The following is a 21,354-nucleotide window of genomic DNA, read 5'->3' on the forward strand; positions in this document are numbered from 1 at the left end:
AATAAATTAAATTAAAATGGATTTACTTTATAATTCACGGCACTGTGGAGGCCGACACTGTGCCGACGGACTGAGTTATAATGAAAGCTGCAAGCAGCATCGATCGGCCTCTGACCTCTGACCTCTGAGCATGTCGGGTTACTGGCTCTTGACGCTGGAATGATGCTCCTTTGCAAACCACTTCCTGTCTCCAGTGTGTAGCGCTAGATAACGAGCAACATTAAGTTGCTCTCTATCAACTGAAAACTTTTCACCGGATGCTGACTTCCTGTTGCCGGCAGAGGGCGCTATGTGACTCCTGTTGACATTTGGCCGTTTTGGGACCGATTTGGCATTCTTGAAAGTTTTCTCATCTGGGATTCATGAAGAAGAAGAATATACTTCTATACAACCAGAGGAGTCCCCTGGCTTGATATTTGCTTCCTGTGTATGAAAGTGTGTGAAGGTGACTGACGTGTTGCATAACTTGTATCTGTTCAGTCTGTGTTTTTTCTTCTAGTTTTGTTTGTAACTTATCTTTTTGTCAATACAAATCTTTATAAATAAATAAATAACAACACTGAAACATAACATTGGTGTGACTTTTATTCAGATGAATGAAAAGAGGTATTTCATGTTTTGATGACTTAATGATTCAACATGCAACGCGCTCCCTCTGCTGGCTGTCTGTGGAACTGCACTCCAACGTTAAAGAGTCATTTAGGTTATTTACACATCGGTCTGATTTTACTCCCGTCACACAAAACTAAGAAGGTTTTTTAGAGAGACGAATCACAGGCGACTTGATGTCTTAATATTTCTAAAATATTAAAGCAGCACAAAAAGGTTTATATAATACTGCAGATGTGTTAGGGATTAAAACCCAATTTGTGTCCGGATTTAGACAAATTATCCGGTTTTCTTAACGTTCTGCATTTCCTTTTATTTTATTGTGTGTTAAAGGAGCCCTGAGGCATTTTGGTTCCTCCGGCTAGCTGATTGACGCGCTCTGTGGTTCTGCTGCTTGCTGTTTGTTTCAGACAACTTGCCTCCGACACTCTGAATGTTATTCATAGGTTTTTAATTGTGTGAAGTCTGGTACAAAACAGCTTACCAGCTCACCGTGATACGGTCAAAACCTTTTTCCCGTTCCGGGGTCAAAACACCTCCCGTCGCCAATTACCTGGTGATTAATAAAGGCGCACAACATACCAGCAACAGCGCCACCCAGTGTAAACATAAAACATACATGCACCTATACAACATTTGGCTCTTACAGTGTGTATATAATATGTAATACTATTATTCATACACTTTTAGAGCCATTAAACTGTATTTATTAATTAATATGTTGTCATATTATGATATATATATATATATAAACACTTTAAATCTGCTTTGTTTGCAGTATAAACAATCTTGCTTTGCATTGGAATTCTGCAAGATGAAGATTACATATAATTTAAGTTATCTCTGACAAAAATTTGAATTTCTGAAAATCCTGAGCAGGTTTTATTGGTTCATTGAACATCATCACAGATAACAGCATCACATGCATCACAACTACAGAACCAACACATACACATGCTCTGTCGTCGTTACAACAGCAAAAAGGTCTGTGTGTGTGTGTGTGCATGTGTCTCGACATAAACGTGTCACATGTTTGTTCGTTCTGTGTGTCACATGACACGAGTCTCCATGAGCCAATCAAGTGTTGACTTCCTCCAGTCGCCGGACCACAGCCGACGCCACCTTCCTGTACGCCTCCGCCTAGAGAGGACACACACACACACACACACACCACAGAGTACTGTGAAATGCAAGTGGACAGGAATGTGTTTTTTTTCCTTCAAACGTCGGTCCTCACATGACATCATCATCCGAAAAAAAGAAACTGTTATTCTATAAAATAAAAATATTGCATTACTATTTCATTTAAAAAAAACATTTTGTGCTTTTCGGAAATGTTAAGTAAAAAATTTTTTTGCCATTAATGTTGACTTTTGGAGTTAAAGATGCTCTGGAATCATTGTATTTTCTGTATATATTGTGCATTATTTATATTTAATATTTCTTTCTCTGCTTGCGGGATTAAAACAATTAACTATCTGTCTAAATGTTAAGAAACAATCAGAGCTGGAACCTAAATCCACAAATCAGGATTAATCACGCATGCAAATAAATGAAGCTGCCCAGCATTCAGCTGTTAACGAAGGAAGCTTCATTATAATGTCATATAATAGTAATATATATAATATAATATAATATAATACTGCAGTGTCACCTCGGGGCTGTCGGGGAAGGAGACGACCACCGGCTGTCCTCTGTCCGACGTTTCTCTGATGCTCAGATGGAGAGGAACGTCGCCTGGAGGCAGAAACATGGAGGTCCATCAACAAGAGGAAAAACAATGAAAGTGTGATTTTTATTTCATTTTTCTCTTTAAAAAAATTATATAAATGCATGAAATGTATAAAGAAGTCAGAATGATCTGTGAACAATAAATAAGGTTTTTAAATAATAAAATATGTGCAACATAATTAACTTTGTTATCTGTTGACAGACAAAAGCGTGAATACAAAGCAGCCTCGTTGTTCTCTGTGCATCTCTAATAATAACTAACAACGTCAACAGGAAGTCCCTCTCGTGGTGACCATGGCGACCGCTTACCCAGGAACTCAACCGTCATGGCGGCCGCCAGTTGCCGGGCACCGTCGGAGCCGAAGATGTGAGTCCGGTGGTTGCAGCGCGGACACTGGAAGACGCTCATGTTCTGCACCAGACCGAGAACCTGCAGGGGTCATTGAACGCAACACGGTGAGCCTCCTGTTACACACACACACACGCACACACACAGACAGAGACACACACACACACACACACACACAGACAGAGAGACACACACACACACGCGCGGGCGCGCTGGTTACCGGCACGTTGACCTTCTTGAACATCTCGGCTCCTCGCCGGGCGTCCAGCAGGGCGATGTCCTGTGGCGTCGACACGATGACGGCGCCTTCACGAAGAAGATTTGATGGCTTTTTATTTTATTTTTACTGTCAAAACACTTTACTTGTATTTTTCTCATTATTTATTTATTATTATTATTATTATTATTATTATTATTATTATTTAACACTGACCTGCTACTGGGACGTTCTGGGTGACAGACAGCTGGACGTCTCCCGTCCCAGGAGGCATGTCGACCACCAGGTAGTCCAGAGAGCCCCAGTCCACCTACACACACACACACACACACACACACACCTCCAGTCTGTTACAGCCACTCAGCCAGGTGACCATGTCGTCGTCACCCCCACCTTTCTGACGATGTCGTAGTCACCCCCACCTGTCTGAGCAGTCGCTCCACCGCCGACATCACCATCAGCCCCCTCCACACGATGGGAGCCACGTCGTCCACCAGGAAGCCCATCGACATGCTGGGAGGGGGGGGGGGGTAAGAAGAGGGAGTCAGGGGACAGGTGAAGGAGACAAGAGGACAGGTGAGGGCTGACGGAGACAGGTGAGGGCTGAAGGAGACAAGAGGACAGGTGAGGGCTGAAGGAGACAAGAGGACAGGTGAGGGCTGAAGGAGACAAGAGGACAGGTGAAGTAGACAAGAGGACAGGTGAGGGCTGAAGGAGACAAGAGGACAGGTGAGGACTGAAGGAAGCAAGAGGAGAGGATGCCCCGCGGGGACTCACCAAGGAACCCCGTAGTTCACCAGGGGGATCATCAGGTTGTCTGGAAGAAAGGTGAAAGTCATAATCAGATATAACCAGGACACCTGTGAGGTGACATCAAGGTGACATCAAGGTGACATCAAGGTGACACGGGGGAAGAGGAACAATGGCCGCACTATCGCTGAGCTCCGGGTTTCCCTTCAGGTTCATCAGTTTGGGGATCGACGGGCCGTAAACGTCGGCGTCCAGCAGGCCGACCGACTTGAGCTGAGAGACGGAAACAGGTCAGCAGCCTCACCGTGAGTCAGACATAAATTAGTTTAAAAAAATAATATAATAATTAAGAAGTAATTCTTCCTCACCGGATCGTTGGCCAGTATTCCGAGAGCTAAATTCACTGTGGAGACAGGGGGAAAAAAACGTTAAAGTATTTAAGTTTTATTTGTGCGTCGAGCATCAAACGTGTGATTTCCGACACGAGAGGTGTCGTCCGTGCGGCTCTACCTGCGGTGGTGGACTTGCCGACGCCCCCTTTCCCCGACGCCACGACGATGACCTGCTTGACCCCGGCGATGGGCTTCGGTCTGGGGAGGCCTCTGGCCATCTGCTGCCTCTGCCTCTCCTGGAGCGCCTTGCTGTCCACCGACCGCTGGAGAAGAAAGCACAACAGACACGCCGGGAAGACGACGTCCTCGGTTTGTCCGTTGCTCCTTGAAGATTTAGGATTTCCGTCTTATTTTCGGAAAGACAAAAGTTAGGACTTAACGACACTGAAAACGCTCTGTGGAGTTTACAGGATCAGCATCTGAGCAAAAATATATTACCAATTTATAAACATTTACTTCTACAGACTTCATGGAAATCTGTGTTTATAACTGCAGGTTTCATGGATTATTAGAACGTGAGAAATCCTTTGATTTATTAATGGCTTATAATTGATTCATGAAACATATTTAAATGATTAATTTAGTTTATATATGTTTTGTTTTGTTTATTGTACTGCTGATTCTGTTGTTGACGTGTTTGTATTAGAAAATAAAAAGTAATAGCTCAATAACACCAGGTTAGACATATTTATAACACAAGTTATTGGTCATTAACAGTAGTCGTTGAGCCCATAAGTAGAATCGGTCGAATTTAAGTAAGCACTTCCGGTTTTGTCATTCAAAATTAAATCTTTAGGATTCGAAAGTACATCTCTACAACATTATTTGCGTGAAAAATAACAATTTACCATTTATTATTTTTATAATTATGTTTTGCTAATGTATTTGAATAATTTGGTTAACCCCATGGAAATAAAAATCACCGTTATCGCTTTTATTTTGAGCACTTCCGGTGTTATTCTTCTTGTGTTCTGTTGAGCTTTACGTTAGCAATGAAGCTGTTAGCTAGCTGTAACCTGAAGCTCACAGAAACAGACGTATATCTCACCTGGCAGCGCGCGAGCTGCACACAACACGCAGGTCCCGGTTTTATTTCTGTCCCTGTTCGTGAAACCTGAACCTTATGACCGTATAGTCTCAGTAAATGAGACATTCTGCTGTATGAGAACTGAGCCATGTTTAGCTGTTTAGATGCTCCTCAGCTAGCTTGGTGCGCGTCAACCTTGCGCAAAGTGCGCATGCGTGTCTTTTAACGCTCTAAAAATACCTATTTATTTGTCTAAGTCTAGTAAATAAGTTTATTGTTACTGTTATTAAAGGACATATACTTATTTCTTTATATTTAGTAATACATGCATTGTGGATCAATTAATCTGTTTGGGAATCAACAATAGAACATAATATTCAAACCAATTTGAATATGATCTGGATCTTAATTAGATCATCACAGTTATCTAATAACTGTATGTAAGTACACATTCAAGATACTTGTATAATACTTGAGTATTTCCATTTCATACTGCTTGGTCAATGTTGTACTTTTTACTGTGATACATCTAAGAGGTACATATTGTACTTTTTACTCGTCTACATTAATCTGACAGCTTTAGTTACTTTTCAGCTGGCAGTTCATCTGTGAAAACCACGTGTCAACTATCCACTATCAATACTTTAAGTAGATGTTGCTGATAATACTTACATAACTTTACTAAAGTTAGGTTTTATATGCAGCACTTTTACTTTTAGTTGAGCATTTGTAATATTAGTACTTTCCCCAAAGATCTGAATGCTTCTTCCACCACATGCATAACTGCAGAATTGTTACTGGATATTTAATATTCATACTTCCAAACACACGTGCACACAATGCATACTCTCAAACTGTCATCTATTTGAATGATCTTGTGTGTGTATATATATATATATATATATATATATATATATGTGTGTGTGTGTGTGTGTGTGTTGCTCTTGATAGTGTTCTTTTGCTCTTTTTCTTACTTGTATGTACAAAAAAACATTTATCTCACAATAATACGATATTTATTTACTTTAACTGTTGATATTTTCTATTTTTTTGCGTGCTGTCATTTCACTTCCCCCCCTCCATATTATCACATGAACAAAAGCTGATGGGGAAAGAGAAAGAGAGAGGGGGGAAAAGTAAAAAAAATGCGCAGCTTTGAGCCGCTTTGAGCCTCATTCAGTTGACGTCTAGACGGAAGTGTGTCGCGTGAGTTTTCTCTTCGGGATCTCGAAGGTTTCTGTCTTTTTCTGAGTGAATGGTTTTCTGTTAACGTCCTCGTGGTGCATCGCAGAGTCTAAAGGGGACGCTTGTTTTACAGAACTGAGTAGTGATGGCAGAGAGAGGCGGTGTTCCGGCGGCGCGGGCGGTACTTCAGCAGTGTCTGCAGGCGACGCTGCAGGTGAAGCCACCGGAGGAGCTCTCGGAGGCTCAGTATGTCCAGGTAAGAACATTTTGTTATGAAACGCGTGACATCAAAAGTCAAAGAAAACTAACTTGGAAGAAAAATGGCAAAATACATGAAGAAAATGTTTATTATTATATTATTATAATATTCTTAATCAGAATCGATGATTGCGCAAGTACGTTGCACATATAAGTAATTTGACGAGGTGAAAGGTGCAAAACAATAAACGTACAGATAACATAAAACAATAACAAATAATACAAATAATAAACAGACATAGAATAAAACAATACAAATAATAAAAACAATAAACATATAAGTTAAAATAACAAAAAAAACATTGAAATAATAATAATAATAATGATTCAGACTTCTATAGCGCTTTTCTAGGTGCACAAAGTCGCTTAATAAAAATAAAAATATTAACAAATGATAAAAACTATAATCATAAACTAAAAACAATAACAAATAATAAAAACAATAAACATGTACATAAAAACTATGATAACTACGGTATTTTGTGACTCGTGAGTGAACGCTGGCTCCTCATTGGTCCTCTGTGAAGATGACTCTCCGGTATTTGATCGTGAACGCTGGCTCCTGATCGGTCCTCAGATCCACAGAGGAATGGTGATCTATATCTGCTTCTTCAAAGGAGCCTCGGAGGACATGCTGCCCAAGATGGGTCAGTGGCTTCATTCCACTTATTAAACATAAACCAGCTCAGTTTATCACATAATGCACCGCTTTTTAAAATAATTATATCTGCAAGTTGAACAATTGAAAAAAAAATGTTTTAAATGAAAAACAACATATTTTACATTTCTTTTGATGTATTTCTCACACTTTTTTAGCCCTCAGAGGTACATATTGGACTTTTTACAGTATTTTTACTGGATAATTAACTCATACTGGCAACCGCACATTAATTTAATTCTGCACATCATTGTTTCTCCCTGTGATTCCCTGACTCATTATATCTGTGATGTGTTGTTCTGTCCCTCGCCATGTGTATTGTTCCTCCACTCCAGTGTCCGCACTGTTAAACCTGCGGCTGTGCGAATCCGACTCGGGGAAGATGGTGTCGGTGTCGGAGCTGCCCGGCAGCCTGCTGATCGTCCCCCAGGCCACACTGGGCGGGAAGGCCAAAGGCCGAGCAGTGCAGTACCACGACAACATTGGCAAGGAGGCCGGACAGCGGCTCTACGGCACCTTCGTGTCCCTGTGCGAGGAGCAGCTGGCGCTGGCGGTGGCGGCAGCGGCGACGGGCCAAGTGACGGTGAAACACGGGACGTACGGGAACAGACAGGTGCTGAAGCTCAACACCAACGGGCCCTACACGCACCTCATGGACTTTTGAGGACAGCTGGGGGTCAGCCGGGAGGTCAACACGTCTACCAACAAGGCCCGATACGGCCCCGAAGACTTCATGTTTTTGATCTGATTCATACATTGGTGATGAAAAAAACATTGAAATATGTCACAGTTGTTTTTTGTTTTTTTCAGTAAATAGAATACAGAAGTCTCAAATGTGCATGACAACATTAAAACTGAAATTACAGAAGATTTGGAGTCTTCAAAAATGTAGAAGAACTGTAGCTCATAAAAACACCACCTGCTAAATGCAAAGTGTCATCTCTTAACCTTAGTGGAGGAGCAAGAGAGATTTACAGAAGGTTTAAACATGGCAATGGCCCCCAATGCACAACAGAAATAATAATAATAATGATATTATATATTTATTTATTTATGTATATTCTTTGTTGTTGTCAGAGAGTATTTTGCTTCTTTTACTTAAGTAAAGCGTCTGAGTACTAGTTGTTTGTGATCCAGGGTGTCATGTGACCTCCGGGCCAGCAGGGGCGCTCGGTTGCGTTTCAGGGACCGGAAATAAGCAGCATTCAGTAAACTTGGGTGACAGCAGCTTTTACAACCTGCGTCAAACCCGTTTATCTGTAAAGGCAGCAGTAAGCGCGAGCAATGCTACTTCCGGTTACTCGTTTCGACAACAAAATAAAAGTACGAATGTCAGGAAATACATAAATATATAATATAAACATTTATTCGGGATTCGTTATCTGTTGTCTGTGTGACTGAGTGCTACACTGTCTTTAGATAATAAGCTCTTTTTTTACCTTCAAACTGATACATGATTTAAAACATGAACAATAAACAGACAAATTATGATTGATGTGATACATTTATCTTTATAAAATCAATAATTTAACCGAGTGGCAGAACCTTTCAGATACCGACAATTCGATGTTTTAAATATTTAATTTGATTTGTATTGTTGGTGTTGTAAGATGACGAACACTTTCAAAATGCTCAAATTAAGATACAATAAACGTTTTATTGATCACCAACAGCTTTTTATTGATCACCAAGACAAATATTTAAAATAGTATTAAACATTAAAATAGTATTAAACATTAAAATTAATTCATAGATTGTAAAAAATAGTATCTAAAATAAACCAAAACATGTAAGCTACTTTGTTTCAGTTATATTTACAAATCTTTTATTTAGGATAAAATGTGACCAATCTTCTGACACGATAAACAAAATTCATGTGCCGTATAATATATAGTTCAACATCCTGTATCAATTAATCAACATATTTAAAAATGGATGAAGATATTCTTCTTAAAGTAAAAAGTCACTAGCTAAATATAAAACTTTTATTTTGAAAGCTCCCTCATCGGAAAATACGAGTTGCTGCCGCGAGCTTAAACGTGCGAACCACCAAACGTCACATTTAGCTTCTAGTTTGAGCTGAAATGTGTCACTTTGCGGTCTGTATTTGTACATTTATTTGAAGGGAAACACAGTTTAAGTCGTTTAACCGAACGGTCGGGTCCGAAAACAACGCGTTGACCGTTTAGTTCCAGTTGGAAGTTGATGGCGGTGTAACGAGGATTTGTGTGTACCGGACACAAGATGTTCTGAAGGTGGGAAACGTTTTTTTTTCTTCTTTAGTTGGGACACTTTTAACGTTATATTACATTCCATTAAACGGCGTTAAACGTCACGTGCTGTGATGTCAGAGGCACGGAAACAGTCCCGGTGTTTGTTAAATAAATGTTCCCACCTGGATTGATGTTCATCAATAAATAGTAGCCTTACAATTAATCGATTAAGTTATTATAAATTGTATACAATAATTACGTTGTCCTCCATCACGTCACTAAGAAAGAGCAGGTTTTTTGTTGCTATTTTGTCCCAAAATTCAACTGTAATCGGTATGAATTAGTTGCTTATTAACAGCAACAAAAGACATGTGTAACATTGGTATTTAATATTCAATAAATTGTGGCCGGGCTCATTGTCCCTTGAATGGGGTTTCGAAAAGGAAAGCCTAATATTTGTGCCTACAGTGACTCGCCATACTGTAAGGTAGAGAACTGATTTAAAGTTTAAAACGTTAACTAAAAGATGGAGTTCATTTTCCCAATTGGATTTTTTAAATAGCTTGCACAGTTTTCATGCATTCGGTGTTCAGGTGTTGGAATGTTTCCGGTCTATTTCAGAGTTTATAATGTGTGTGTATGGCACGGAATGTTCAGAGCGAGAGTGAGAGGGAGCAACAGAAAGTCCTAAAAAAATAAAGAAATGTTCCCTCTTTTTACACCATTTATGGATCAAAACGTAGGAAATCTTGTGCTCGTCCTCACATGTGTGGATGGAATGTTCCCCACGTTTGTCTGGAGGAGCCTTAACCAGGGAGCAAGTCCACCTCTGCCCCATCAGAGGCAATGTTATTTTTTGGAGCACCATTTTCTGTCTTGAAAGAAACGAGAGCACTTTGTGAACAGTGATTTAAGTTGTCATATCCAAACCCCAAAACACATTTAAGGACACGTAAACGTTCACAAAAGCCCCGAGCCTCTCATAATGGCGACACTTTTGCGATCAGAGTAATGTTTTTCTGTCAAATTCCACATTTTGATAGGTTATTTTTCATGAAATACCCGGCTTAGTCTACCCCTCAGGGACACAGCTGCGCCACGGTAGTTAATCAAGGCACTCTCTCTCTCACACACATATTCTCATTTATAATATGTACTGGGGTACGCCCCCCTGCGATCTCTGTGTGTCTGTAGTAGCCACATTATTTACATTTCTTGCTAAATGTTCTGGTTTGTTTATATGCTGTCATCAGTAACATCACTTCATAATGAGGGATGGAAAACAAAGAGAAACATCTCACGTTTTTCAATATTATTCAATATTTGTTATATAAAAGTAAGTTACATTTTAGTAATGTGTTTATTAATTATCACAAGTATTCTTTGAAGCTTCAGATCACATTGACCGATGCAAGTCTAAGAGGTCCTCCTCACCTCCCCGTCTCTCCCCTCACAGATGCCATCTTTTGACTTGTTGAACCGGGTGGAGCTGTACATGCGGGCGGGAACATTTCCCCTGGAATCCTCGAAGAGCTCAAAGAAAGTGACCAAAGCGGCCAGCAAGCACTTTATCTATAAAGGTATTTTATTATTCACTCTTGAATCCGTGAAACGGAACACACGCATGTAAAACAAGTTTGATTTGAATGACTTTTATTGTTCAAATTCACTTTCTTGCTGCATTGAACCCACTATTTTATTTGGTGGGATTGTTACATTCCGCCCGTGAGTTTAATGGCATTTATCACTCCATATGTTCAGCAACTGAAATCTCATAATAAATATAATCTCTGTCACAATTAAAAGTCCATACTTTTATTATATCTTGTAAATACAAAAGTATAAGCATCGAAATGTCTAATAGATTATATCACTGGATTATTATTATTGTAAATGTATTACTGTGTAAGCTTGGAAATGTGGAGCTCATTTCAGCTACTTTATAACGTTGATTTATAAAATATTAATAATCGCAATATAGAAAGTAACTAAAGTAGAAGTATAGTCTCTGGAAATAGAAATATACCAAGTATCTCAAATTGATACTTAAAATACCTGAAATGTACTTCCTGTCCTCCAGATGGCTGCCTGCTGCGCTCGTACCGAGGTCGCCTCCTCCGGGTCGTGAGGAGCGACGAGGAGGTGAGGGAGATCCTGGCCCGTTACCACGACAACAACAGCCATGCGGGGCGGGTCCGAGTGGTTAGGGAGATAATGGTGAGTTTAAATAAAATGAAACAAAAAGATGATTGTGATCAAAACAATATTTCCAATGAGTCGTACGCACATCAAGTATTCCGTCTGCTGTCCAGTTGATGTATTACTGGGTCGGAGTGACGGAGGCGGTAAAAGCCTGGATCCAAGACTGTGCCGTCTGCCAGAGCCGGACTCCCGTAGAACCGCCAGCACCCCCGGTCCAGTTCTGCCTGGCCTACGGCTGCGACGCCTCCAGCTACGTGCACCCTCAGCTCAGCTTCCACAGGTCGGACTCACAAACACAAACATGACACTCTTATCGTTAAGTCGTGTTTGTTTGTCGTTGGGCTTTATTTTTCCGGCCATTAGCTCGACGCCGTCAGACTCTAACTGGGCTCAGCGGTGCATCGTCTGCTTGACGGCGCATCGTGCATCGTCTGCATAGTGTTGATGGAGAACGTGACCCAAAGGAAGCGCTTTTAATGAGAATGAAACGGGACCCGAGGTGGAACCTTGCGGCACTCCACCGGCAGGCTCTCCTTTTGTGTCTCAAAGCTCTGAAAACTCAAACTGTGTCCTGCAGGTTCCCCAAGGACGCGGAGCGGCGGCGGCGGTGGCTGGTGCTGTCTCAGAGGGACGAGGGCTCGCTCCGTACCAACTCCTGCCTCTGCTCCAGGCACTTTGAGCCGGCCTGCTTCTCGCCGAGTGAGGGCGGTCAGCCGACTCTGTCGCCGGACGCCGTGCCCACCGTGCCCATTGTCGTCTCCGCGGCGACGCAGGAGGACGAGGTGAAGCAACGCAGGAGGCCCTAAATGACCTCTGGCCTCTGCACAGCACACCGGATGAATGCTGAAGTGCGAAAGGCCTTTTAATTTACACTTTAATTATATTGTTAATACATGTAGCCTGAAATAATCTTTCTTTTTTGTCCCTAATCACTCCCGCTAATATCCATTCATGCTCTGTGCTATATTTCTTTACTTCTTTTCTGTTAGAAATGTGAAGAAGAAAATAATTCGTCCAATCAAAGGTCGAGATAATAAACTTTATTAAATCAAAAGTGTGAAGGAAATCAAGGACAAATGAAAACGAGGCTACAAGGGAATTAATCTAAAAGGAAAGCATTCAGAAAGTTATCACTTCCACAAAGTGCTTTACATAAAGCATGACACTTAAATGAACAAATAAAAGAGAAAATAAGACAATTCATGAAAGAAAACAGAAATAAAATGATTTTAAAGAAGAAGAAAAACAGTAAATTGTGCGAAAGCTTAAAGATGTGAAATCTTAAATACACGTTTCTGCCCTTCTTGGTTTTCAGGTTCCGGCCCCTTCAGACGAGGACTTCCTCCAGTCCGGCAGCCTGGAGGACCTCCTCTCCACTGCGGCTGCAGAACCCGCAGACCCCCCCGAGCCGGCCTTCGATCGCTGCGACCCCCCCACAGAGCTGCAGGAGCACCAGTACTGCCTCCCGGGCCCCGATCCGGACTGCAGGGAGGTCCAGACCGTGATGGAGCTCAAGAGGAGGAAGGTCGTCATCGAGCCCAGCTTCAAAGCCTACAACCAGATCGCAGAGTACATCCCCCCCGCCCCCCCGCCCGCCCGACTTCCTCTCACACCCGATTGGTTCAAACTGACTGGTGTGTTAACGTGTTTTCATGTTGCAGGTACCTGAGCCACAGAGTCCTCCCCATGCAGAGCAAGGCAGCCAGAGGGGGTTTGAAGAGGATGTCCAAGCGCTTCGGTCTGAACGGTGAGTGGAACGAGTGACCCGCCTCTCTTCTTCTCACCCTGAACCGGATCCCAGGACCTTCAGGAACGTTTCTCTGCCGTTTCAGATGGCGTGCTGCTGTACACCAGGGTCTCTCCTCCTCTACGAGTGCCCCGCTGCAGAGAGGAGGTCTGGTTGAGTGAACTCTGGAAGTGATGACCCTCTTTCCCCAAAAACAGGTCTCAGGAGGATCTTTTTGGTCCCAGTGACAACTGAACCATCTTTTTCCCCCCGATGCGCAGGTGAACTCGATCCTGCAGCAGTTCCACGACAACCAGGGTCACTACGGCCACGGGATCTGCCAGCGGGAGATCACCAAGCACTTCTACTGGGCCAGCATGACTCACGACCTGGCCCGCTGGATCTCCAGCTGCGACACTTGCCTCAACCGGTCCAAGAGGAAGTGGCTCCGCTGCAGCGTCTCCACCTGCACCAACTGCTGCGGGCCGGTGGAGCGCGGCCTGGGCCTCACCTTCCACAAGTAGGGGCGCCTTCCAGTGTTAGTCATTAGCATGCATTTACATTTAATTCTTCTGTAAATGTTTTCCCTGTATAATCATATTCTGAAAATCTAAAGATTCGGTTCCACAAATTTGACGAACAGATTACTAATTATTGTGAATATCGTATCGATGTATTAAACAAATGTGTCCTTATATTAAAAGGACATTTTGTGGATTTGTTTTTATATTTTTGTTTATCCAGTGGTGGATTCAAACCTATTGAATAACAGAGGCCCTCCAGTTTGGCTCCCAAGCGGATGAATTATGTAAACTTTTTGTATTAATATGACCGCACCTATTTGTCTTCCCCTCCCAGGTTTCCTCTCGACAACCTGGCCCTGCTGACCCAGTGGCTGAAGGCCGTCGGCCGGCCCAACTGGCACCCTCGGCTCGGCTCGTCCGTTTGCTCCACCCACTTCACCGAGGACTGCTTCGACCGCGGCGGGGACAAGGTCTCTGTCCAGCCGGACGCCGTACCCACGCTCTTGGTCCACGGCGACTCTGCGGTGAGTCATTGCGCGTCGTGTCTGTGCGTCGTGTTGAGCCGAGCAGTGGAAGTGCAAGTCTGTAAAGGAGCTGCTGCTCGTACAACTCCTGCTGTTGTGTCTTTCGTCCACAGACTCTATCCAGAGGTCCAACTCAGCGTGCAGGGGAGGAGGTAGGTTCCAGCTGGGGGTTTAACTAAATATTTTTTTCTAAAAATAAAAATAAAATATAGTTATTCATTTATTTATATTTATTTATATACTTGTATATATATTATATATATATTAATTTATATATATATTTGTATATATTCATAGATATATATATAAATATTTTAAATAATATATATTTATATATATATATATGTATATATACATTTCTACATATATTTTTTAATACATTTATCTATATATATATATATTTCTACATATTTTTTTATTATTTTTTTATATATAATTATTTATAAATATTTGTATATATTTATTTATTAAAATATATACATTTATTTATAAAAAAATATATAGATATATATACAGGACTGTCTCAGATTCTGGATTCATTACAAATCTTTTCATGATATTCTAATATTTAGAGATAGGATATTTGTATATATGATTCGATGTAATGTTCTGCCTGTATTTGTCTCTGTATTTGCGAGCAGGCCTATTTTGCCAAGTACGATGCCGTGGAGCTCTACCTGAGCAGACGCACATATCCTCCTGGACTGAGCTACGTGGAGAAGAACACCTTCAGGAGGTTCTGCAAGAAGTTCACCATCAAAGGTTTGTCCTGAACCAGAACCCAAATGCCTTCAGAATAAACGACAGGTCAGTTGGTTCCTCTGTGATTATTTCCTCCTGGTTCTCAGACGGCGAGCTGCACATCATGAGAGGCGACCGGGTGCGTCTGGTTCTGAGGAGCCGGCAGCGGGTGGAGGCCGCCATGACGGATTACCACAACGAGCTGAACCACCTGGACATCAACAAGTGTCTCAGACTGCTGAACGAACGGTAAGCGGGGTCTTCGTCCTCTTTATCGAGATGAGAGGAAACGCTTTCTTTCCTTTATCTTCATCCCAAATAATTTTTTTGCTATGAATTTTAGACGTTTTTAGCATCACTGGTTTTCTTTTTCGTTGGATTGAGTTGAAATTCGTATCGAACATCTGGAAATCTCCACTGACATGCAATATTTTATTCATCATAATAGCTGCTGAATGTAAATAAATAAATATATATACATATATATATTTATTTTATATTATATATATATTTATTTTATATATATGGACATATATATTTTTATATATTTATATTTACCTAAATGAAAAATCTTTAATATAAAAAAACTATCTCCACCATTTCTTCTTAAAAATAAAACAAATAAATGAAATATAAATATATAAAACCAGTATACCACAAAAATATCTTAACTGTATATTTTTTCCCAAGAATAATTACTTTAATTTCATTGAAACCTATTTCATGGTAATTTATTCCCTTTCCATACATATACAAACTTAACAATTATATTTTCTAAAATAAAGATGTGTTTTGCTTTTTGCGGCCGTCACACCAAACGTACTGTTATTAATCCCGATACTGTATGACTTCTCTTTAATAATAAAATAAAAAAAGATAAAATGTCGATGATGTTTTCATCAGGTACTTCTGGAAAACCATGAAAACCGACGTGCTGCAGTGGATCAGCAGCTGCTCGCAGTGCAGCAGGAGGAAGAAACCAGTCGGCCAATCGGAGCCGAGGGCGTCTCCTCTGGAGGCGATGACGTCGCCGCAGATACCCGATGACCCCGACAGGTAAAGAGCGGTACTACCGGCGTCGGCAGCGGCGTTGGACAACAGCTCACGTGCTCCGTCTGCATCCTCAGTGGGAAGGACGGTGACGATTGCAGCGACGATGACGAGGAGGACGAGGAAGACGGAGGCGAAGTGGACGTAGTAGAGAGGAGGCCAGACACGACTTCACAGGACAGAGCGGTGGGTTTCCTCAGACTGTAACTTCTTGAACCAACTTTATTTAAATGTAGTGCCGTCAAAATGTGTCTCGTTTCCTGCCATGTTTTCACAATAAAAGCCACGCTGCGTTTCGCCCGTCGTGCGCTTTTAATGTGAAAACATAAGGAAAACGTCGGGGTCGTGAAGAGGGAACGGCGTCTTCGACCTATTACTTTATTTTCCACGTCTTTGTTTCCTGCGTCTAAAGACGGGAGGAAACAGGACACCATCACTTTTAAACAACGTTTGCTTATGAAATAATCCCAATCGTAATATTGGATGTCCTTTTTAAAGATGGCGGGCCTTGATTTTTATTTCTAAGGTCATGTGATCAAAGATAGAGGAGTTGAGGATGGACGTTGAGGAACTCAGAGAGGCGCTAGATTACACGCTGCATCATCTCCTCCAAATCCCTCACGTGTAGTTGGGCCACTTTCGAGATATAAAAACTGAATTTGAATACTTTGATTGACTATTTCTCTGTCGCTAAAGTTCTGCATCTCCCCTCTGATTCTTAGCAGAGTCCTTTGCCCCCCACGCCCGTGAACCCCACCAGGCCTCAGCCCAGGATCCCCATCCTCCTCCATCTGAGAACTCCCATCAATTTCCAGCCCAGAATTCCCATCATCCTCCAGCGAAGCATTCCCAACGCCCCCTTCGTGGCCAGACTCATGCCCGTCCGGAGAGGACCGCCGCCGCCGCCGCAGTTTGAAGTCACCGGGAGCCAAAGCGGCCTCGAGGTCCAGGAGGAGCGGATCCAACTCCTGGACCGGAGGAGGACGGGTCGGCCTCAGGGCAGCGCCAGGACCCATCACTTTGTCAAAGTCCCAGAGAAACCCAACCCTCTGTCGGAGTCGTGTCCTCCGCCAACGGAGCTCCCGCAGGCGGCAAGCGGCGGGCTGACGACCGCGAACCGAACCCAAAGCCAAGGCGTAGTCAGGCACCCGGTGAAGAGGAAGAGAGACCTGGAGGCGCCGTCTTTGGCCAGAAGGAGCTTCAGCGCTGGCCTGGAACCCATCGTGGCCCCGAGCACCAAACCCTGGCCCGTCTTCACCATCGCACAACCGCCTCCTGAGGTAGACTGGTACGTACAGAGATAACAGGCTGCATTCTCTCTGCTGACCACCAGGGGGCGACTCCTCTGGTTGTATAGAAGTCTATATTTCATGTGTTAAAGCTGCATTCTCTCTGCTGACCACCAGGGGGCGACTCCTCTGGTTGTATAGAAGTCTATATTTCATGTGTTAAAGCTGCATTCTCTCTGCTGACCACCAGGGGGCGACTCCTCTGGTTGTATAGAAGTCTATATTTCATGTGTTAAAGCTGCATTTTCTCTCCTGACCACCAGGGGGCGCCTCCTCTGGTTGTATAGAAGTCTATGCTTCATGTGTTAAAGCTGCATTCTCTCGCCTGACCACCAGGGGAGGGGGCGCCTCCTCTGGTTGTATAGAAGTATATGCTTCATGTGTTAAAGCTGCATTCTCTCTCCTGACCACCAGGGGGCGACTCCTCTGGTTGTATAGAAGTCTATGCTTCGTGTGTTAAAGCTGTATTCTCTCTCCTGACCACCAGGGGGCGACTCCTCTGGTTGTATAGAAGTATATGCTTCGTGTGTTAAAGCTGCATTCTCTCTCCTGACCACCAGCGGGTGACTCCTCTGGTTGTATAGAAGGATATGTTTCACGTGTTAAAGCTGCATTCTCTCTCCTGACCATCAGGGGGCGACTCCTCTGGTTGTATAGAAGTCTATATTTCATGTGTTAAAGCTGCATTCTCTCTCCTGACCACCATGGGGCGCCTCCTCTGGTTGTATAGACTACTGTAGTTTACTGTGTATCCTTGTGTGTGAGCAGCTCGCCTCCCTCCTCGAGGCCCCGGGGCCTTCAGGCCCGGACCGTGGTCCAGCAGTGCAGGACGGCGAAGGTGAAGATCAGACCTGCGCTGGACGGGGCCGACGCCCAGTGGGCCGAGGTGGGTGTTTCATATATACATTTTCAATTATATTTGATCGATTGTTGTTTTATTTCTTTGTTTAATTCCTTTTAAGTTTTTCATTTAGATTCACTTTTATTTAACTATTTGCTAAATAATTTTGTAATTAATTTGTTAGACACATTTTATGGAACCAGCTTCCAATTTCAGTCCGGGAGGCAGACACAGTCACCTCGTTTAAGAGTAGACTGAAGACTTTCCTCTTTGACAGAGCTTATAGTTAGGGCTGAATCAGGTTCACCTGGTCCAGCCCCTTGATATGCTGCTATAGGCTTATAGCTGCCGGGGGACGTTTTAGGATGCACTGAGCACCTATCTCCTCTTTTTTCTCTCCTTAAGGATGAATTTTCATTTCTCAATCACACGTTACTAACTCTGCTTTCTCCCCGGAGTCCTTTTGACTTCACGTCTCATAGGGTCATCGGACCCTATGAGACGGCATAGATCCTATCTGCCTGATGGATCATCGAGGTCTGGGTCGTGGAATTCCTGCTCCTGACTACGCCACTGTCCTGTTGAGACTCCGCCCACTCCTCCTCCCCACCGCCCTCTGCCTGATGGATCGTGGAGGTCTCCATCGTGGAATATGCCTACTATGAACTATTCATACACTCTGTCATATTCATTGAATGTATTTTAACTCTAAATCTGTCCTTCTGTACACATTACATCTATTGCATCTGTCCATCCTGGAGAGGGATCCTCCTCTGTTGCTCTCCTGCAGGTTTCTTCCCTTTTTTTCCCCCTGAAGGGTTATTTGAGAGTTTTTCCTGATCCGATGTGAGGTTTTGGGGCAGGGATGTCTATGTGTACAGATTGTAAAGCACTCCGAGACAAATTTGTAATTTGTGAAATTGGGCTATACAAATAAACTGAATTGAATTGAATTGAATTTTAATTTAATGTGTGATTTTACCATTGGCCGTCATACTTATGTTAGCATGCTAACGCGCTACATGTTTAAACATCTGTTAGCTGCAAAATAAATGCCTCTGAGGAACGTTTGCATTTTTTAATGCTTAAACATTAAGATGCACAACTTGTTTGCATGATGGACGCGTAGCTCCAGCATCTCCAGTTAACGACCTCTGTGCCCTCCAGATCCAGGAGGGGATGGTCGTGTACGTGTGCTTCTTCCACGGAGCCACGGAGGACGCCGCTCACGACATGGGTGAGATGTACCGGATATTATAATAATCTGATTAATGCTCCTCTGACGACATGCTTCTTCCTTCATTAAATAAGTCTCATTTTATTACTGTATATGTCTCATTGACATGTACATGCACGCAAACTGAGATTTAGGTGTAATTTAGTTAAGGGAAATATGTTTATTTATAATTTGTATAAACAATTTCTGCACAATTTTAATCACTAATGCATGGTGTACCAGTCTGCATGACATTTTTGTGTATTTTTTTAGCCCCTTTTCCTTTTTTTCAACTTGAATAAAGGTTAAATAAAATATTTTAGACAATATATTCGATTTAACTCTCAGAAGCACGTTCAAGCACATGTCTTTGTACGATATGTAATTTTATTATTCACAGGTTAATCTGATATTTATCTGTTTCTTACACTTTTTAATTTTTATTTAAATTAATAAAAATATTATTTATTTATTTATCTATTATTTTTGCGTTCTATCTATTAAATTACGTTGTTAAGAGTTTTTCTTATTTTAGATGCTCTTTTATTTAATTTAACAATTTGTTACTTTTTTTAATTTAATTGGTTTGATACATTTTGTGTGTTATTTATTTAAAATTTAATTTGTTGAAATTAATTGAGGTGAGAGCTCTCTGTACATTGAATTTTATCTTGTGACCATGTTTTTGTATTTGTGTGTCTGCTACATCAAATTCTGAACACCCTTGCAACCTAACTTTAAATAATAAAATAATAAATTAAATACAGCTTCTTCTCTTGTTTCCCCTTTACCTCCGCAGCCAGCAGCCTGATGACCACCAAGCTCTTCCGTAAGGACTCGGGCCACTCGGTGTCCGTCCTCGACCTGCCCGGCAGTGTGTTGTTCATCCCCCAGGACTCGCTGCTCGGGGAGCCGGTTGCCAGGAGACGGGTCCGGTACCGAGGCGGCTGTGAGCTGTGGAGGGGCGCCCAGCTCTTCTCCCACCTGGTGGCCGCCTGCAGGGAGCTCATGTCCGGCTCGGCCAAGTGCGCCAAGGCCGGCGTCGCGGTGGAGCAGGGCATCTACGGGCAGAAGCAAGAGGTGGTCCTGAACTCCACGGAGCCGCTGACGCTGCTGCTGGAGTTCTGAGGGGCGAGCCGGGACTTCCAGGAGTCCCTCGAGGGGATCTCTGAGGGAAGATCCGGGACTTCCAGGAGTCCCTCGAGGAATCTTTTTTCCACCCCAAAAGAGGTCCAGGATGATGGAACCAGTGGATCTAAACTCAGGGAGTCAAAAGTTCCCATTTTGTGTCTGAAGAACTTTGAAGATGAAGCAAATTAGACCAGAATGTTGTTTCTTGGTATTTACTTTTGTAAAAAAATTGTATTATTTAATGAATGAATGAGACAGTCAATAATCTTTTGACTGGTTATTTATTTCAGCTTTTATTTTATTTTTACAAATGGCACTAAATTTAGCCCAAATGTGAGCTCTTCAAAAAGGTCTGAACCTTTTTTGGTTCTGGTTTCTTTGACTCGAGAACATTTCTCTTTGTGAAGACGCTTCAAGCCGTTGGAGTCTGTGAAAGTCTGCCTTAAACAAAAAACATATTTATAAATATTATGTTGACGTGTTTGTCAGTTACAGGAAAAGTCTGTTTTTATTGAACACCGTCGTGTGAAAAGCGTCCGCGAAGTCCAATAGTTTGAGTTTATCTTTTGTTCAGTGTTTATTCTGTGACGATATTATTAAATAACTATTTCTTGGATGTTGCATTCGTTGAGTTATTGATGCCCCTTTCAGTTTGAGCTAAAAAAAGAAATTCATTCATTTCTGACTCGAACTGATTAAAATATGAAACTGATCCTTTGTC

General features: G+C 42.3%; 3 protein-coding genes across 7 annotated transcripts; 2 read left to right on the forward strand and 1 right to left on the reverse strand.

Moving 5' to 3' along the window:
- Positions 1-1,462: 1,462 nt before the first annotated feature.
- nubpl (nucleotide binding protein-like) lies at positions 1,463-5,259 on the reverse strand. 2 transcript variants are annotated; one of them, XM_056426496.1, is made up of 11 exons: positions 5,097-5,259; positions 4,167-4,311; positions 4,025-4,059; positions 3,839-3,929; positions 3,684-3,723; positions 3,329-3,419; positions 3,123-3,216; positions 2,910-2,995; positions 2,650-2,770; positions 2,264-2,346; positions 1,463-1,749 (listed from the first exon to the last, which is right to left on the reverse strand). In XM_056426496.1, the coding sequence occupies exons 1-11, from the start codon at positions 5,223-5,225 to the stop codon at positions 1,687-1,689; spliced, it is 978 nt and encodes a 325-aa protein (XP_056282471.1). In that variant the 5' UTR covers positions 5,226-5,259; the 3' UTR covers positions 1,463-1,686. The 2 variants fall into 2 exon arrangements, with proteins under 2 accessions (XP_056282471.1, XP_056282472.1); XM_056426497.1 differs by having other exon boundaries at positions 4,167-4,394; positions 5,097-5,186.
- Positions 5,260-5,429: 170 nt separating this feature from the next.
- On the forward strand, positions 5,430-8,543 carry dtd2 (D-aminoacyl-tRNA deacylase 2). 2 transcript variants are annotated; one of them, XM_056426502.1, is made up of 4 exons: positions 5,430-5,515; positions 6,394-6,516; positions 7,096-7,165; positions 7,512-8,543. In XM_056426502.1, the coding sequence occupies exons 2-4, from the start codon at positions 6,406-6,408 to the stop codon at positions 7,838-7,840; spliced, it is 510 nt and encodes a 169-aa protein (XP_056282477.1). In that variant the 5' UTR covers positions 5,430-5,515; positions 6,394-6,405; the 3' UTR covers positions 7,841-8,543. The 2 variants fall into 2 exon arrangements, with proteins under 2 accessions (XP_056282477.1, XP_056282476.1); XM_056426501.1 differs by lacking the exon at positions 5,430-5,515 and adding an exon at positions 6,105-6,308.
- A 422-nt stretch (positions 8,544-8,965) lies between these two features.
- LOC130201450 (uncharacterized) lies at positions 8,966-21,249 on the forward strand. Of its 3 annotated transcripts, none has more exons than XM_056426475.1 (19): positions 8,966-9,431; positions 10,846-10,969; positions 11,470-11,606; positions 11,702-11,871; positions 12,169-12,373; positions 12,907-13,160; positions 13,253-13,338; positions 13,424-13,485; positions 13,599-13,837; positions 14,176-14,365; positions 14,479-14,517; positions 15,007-15,127; positions 15,214-15,355; positions 16,010-16,162; positions 16,234-16,342; positions 16,879-17,444; positions 18,214-18,331; positions 19,454-19,523; positions 20,302-21,249. In XM_056426475.1, the coding sequence occupies exons 2-19, from the start codon at positions 10,846-10,848 to the stop codon at positions 20,628-20,630; spliced, it is 3,114 nt and encodes a 1,037-aa protein (XP_056282450.1). In that variant the 5' UTR covers positions 8,966-9,431; the 3' UTR covers positions 20,631-21,249. The 3 variants fall into 3 exon arrangements, with proteins under 3 accessions (XP_056282450.1, XP_056282451.1, XP_056282452.1); XM_056426476.1 differs by having other exon boundaries at positions 16,882-17,444; XM_056426477.1 differs by lacking the exons at positions 8,966-9,431; positions 10,846-10,969; positions 11,470-11,606; positions 11,702-11,871 and having other exon boundaries at positions 12,309-12,439.
- The last annotated feature ends 105 nt before the right edge of the window (positions 21,250-21,354 follow it).

Source organism: Pseudoliparis swirei, chromosome 11 (assembly GCF_029220125.1).
Source record: "Pseudoliparis swirei isolate HS2019 ecotype Mariana Trench chromosome 11, NWPU_hadal_v1, whole genome shotgun sequence".
Classification (NCBI taxonomy): domain Eukaryota; kingdom Metazoa; phylum Chordata; class Actinopteri; order Perciformes; family Liparidae; genus Pseudoliparis; species Pseudoliparis swirei.

Bases quoted from the DNA above. Each gene is read 5' to 3' on its own strand.
- dtd2 (XM_056426502.1), top strand. From the start codon at position 6,406: ATGGCAGAGAGAGGCGGTGTTCCGGCGGCGCGGGCGGTACTTCAGCAG. The intron at 6,517-7,095 runs GTAAGAACATTT...ATCGGTCCTCAG, and splicing joins CGGAGGCTCAGTATGTCCAG to ATCCACAGAGGAATGGTGAT. The intron at 7,166-7,511 runs GTCAGTGGCTTC...CCTCCACTCCAG, and splicing joins GGACATGCTGCCCAAGATGG to TGTCCGCACTGTTAAACCTG.
- LOC130201450 (XM_056426475.1), top strand. From the start codon at position 10,846: ATGCCATCTTTTGACTTGTTGAACCGGGTGGAGCTGTACATGCGGGCG. The intron at 11,607-11,701 runs GTGAGTTTAAAT...TCTGCTGTCCAG, and splicing joins GAGTGGTTAGGGAGATAATG to TTGATGTATTACTGGGTCGG. The intron at 16,343-16,878 runs GTGGGTTTCCTC...TCTGATTCTTAG, and splicing joins CGACTTCACAGGACAGAGCG to CAGAGTCCTTTGCCCCCCAC.
- nubpl (XM_056426496.1), bottom strand. From the start codon at position 5,225: ATGGCTCAGTTCTCATACAGCAGAATGTCTCATTTACTGAGACTATAC. The intron at 4,312-5,096 runs GTGAGATATACG...TTTCTTCTCCAG, and splicing joins TGCAGCTCGCGCGCTGCCAG to CGGTCGGTGGACAGCAAGGC. The intron at 2,347-2,649 runs GTAAGCGGTCGC...TTCTGCCTCCAG, and splicing joins CATGACGGTTGAGTTCCTGG to GCGACGTTCCTCTCCATCTG.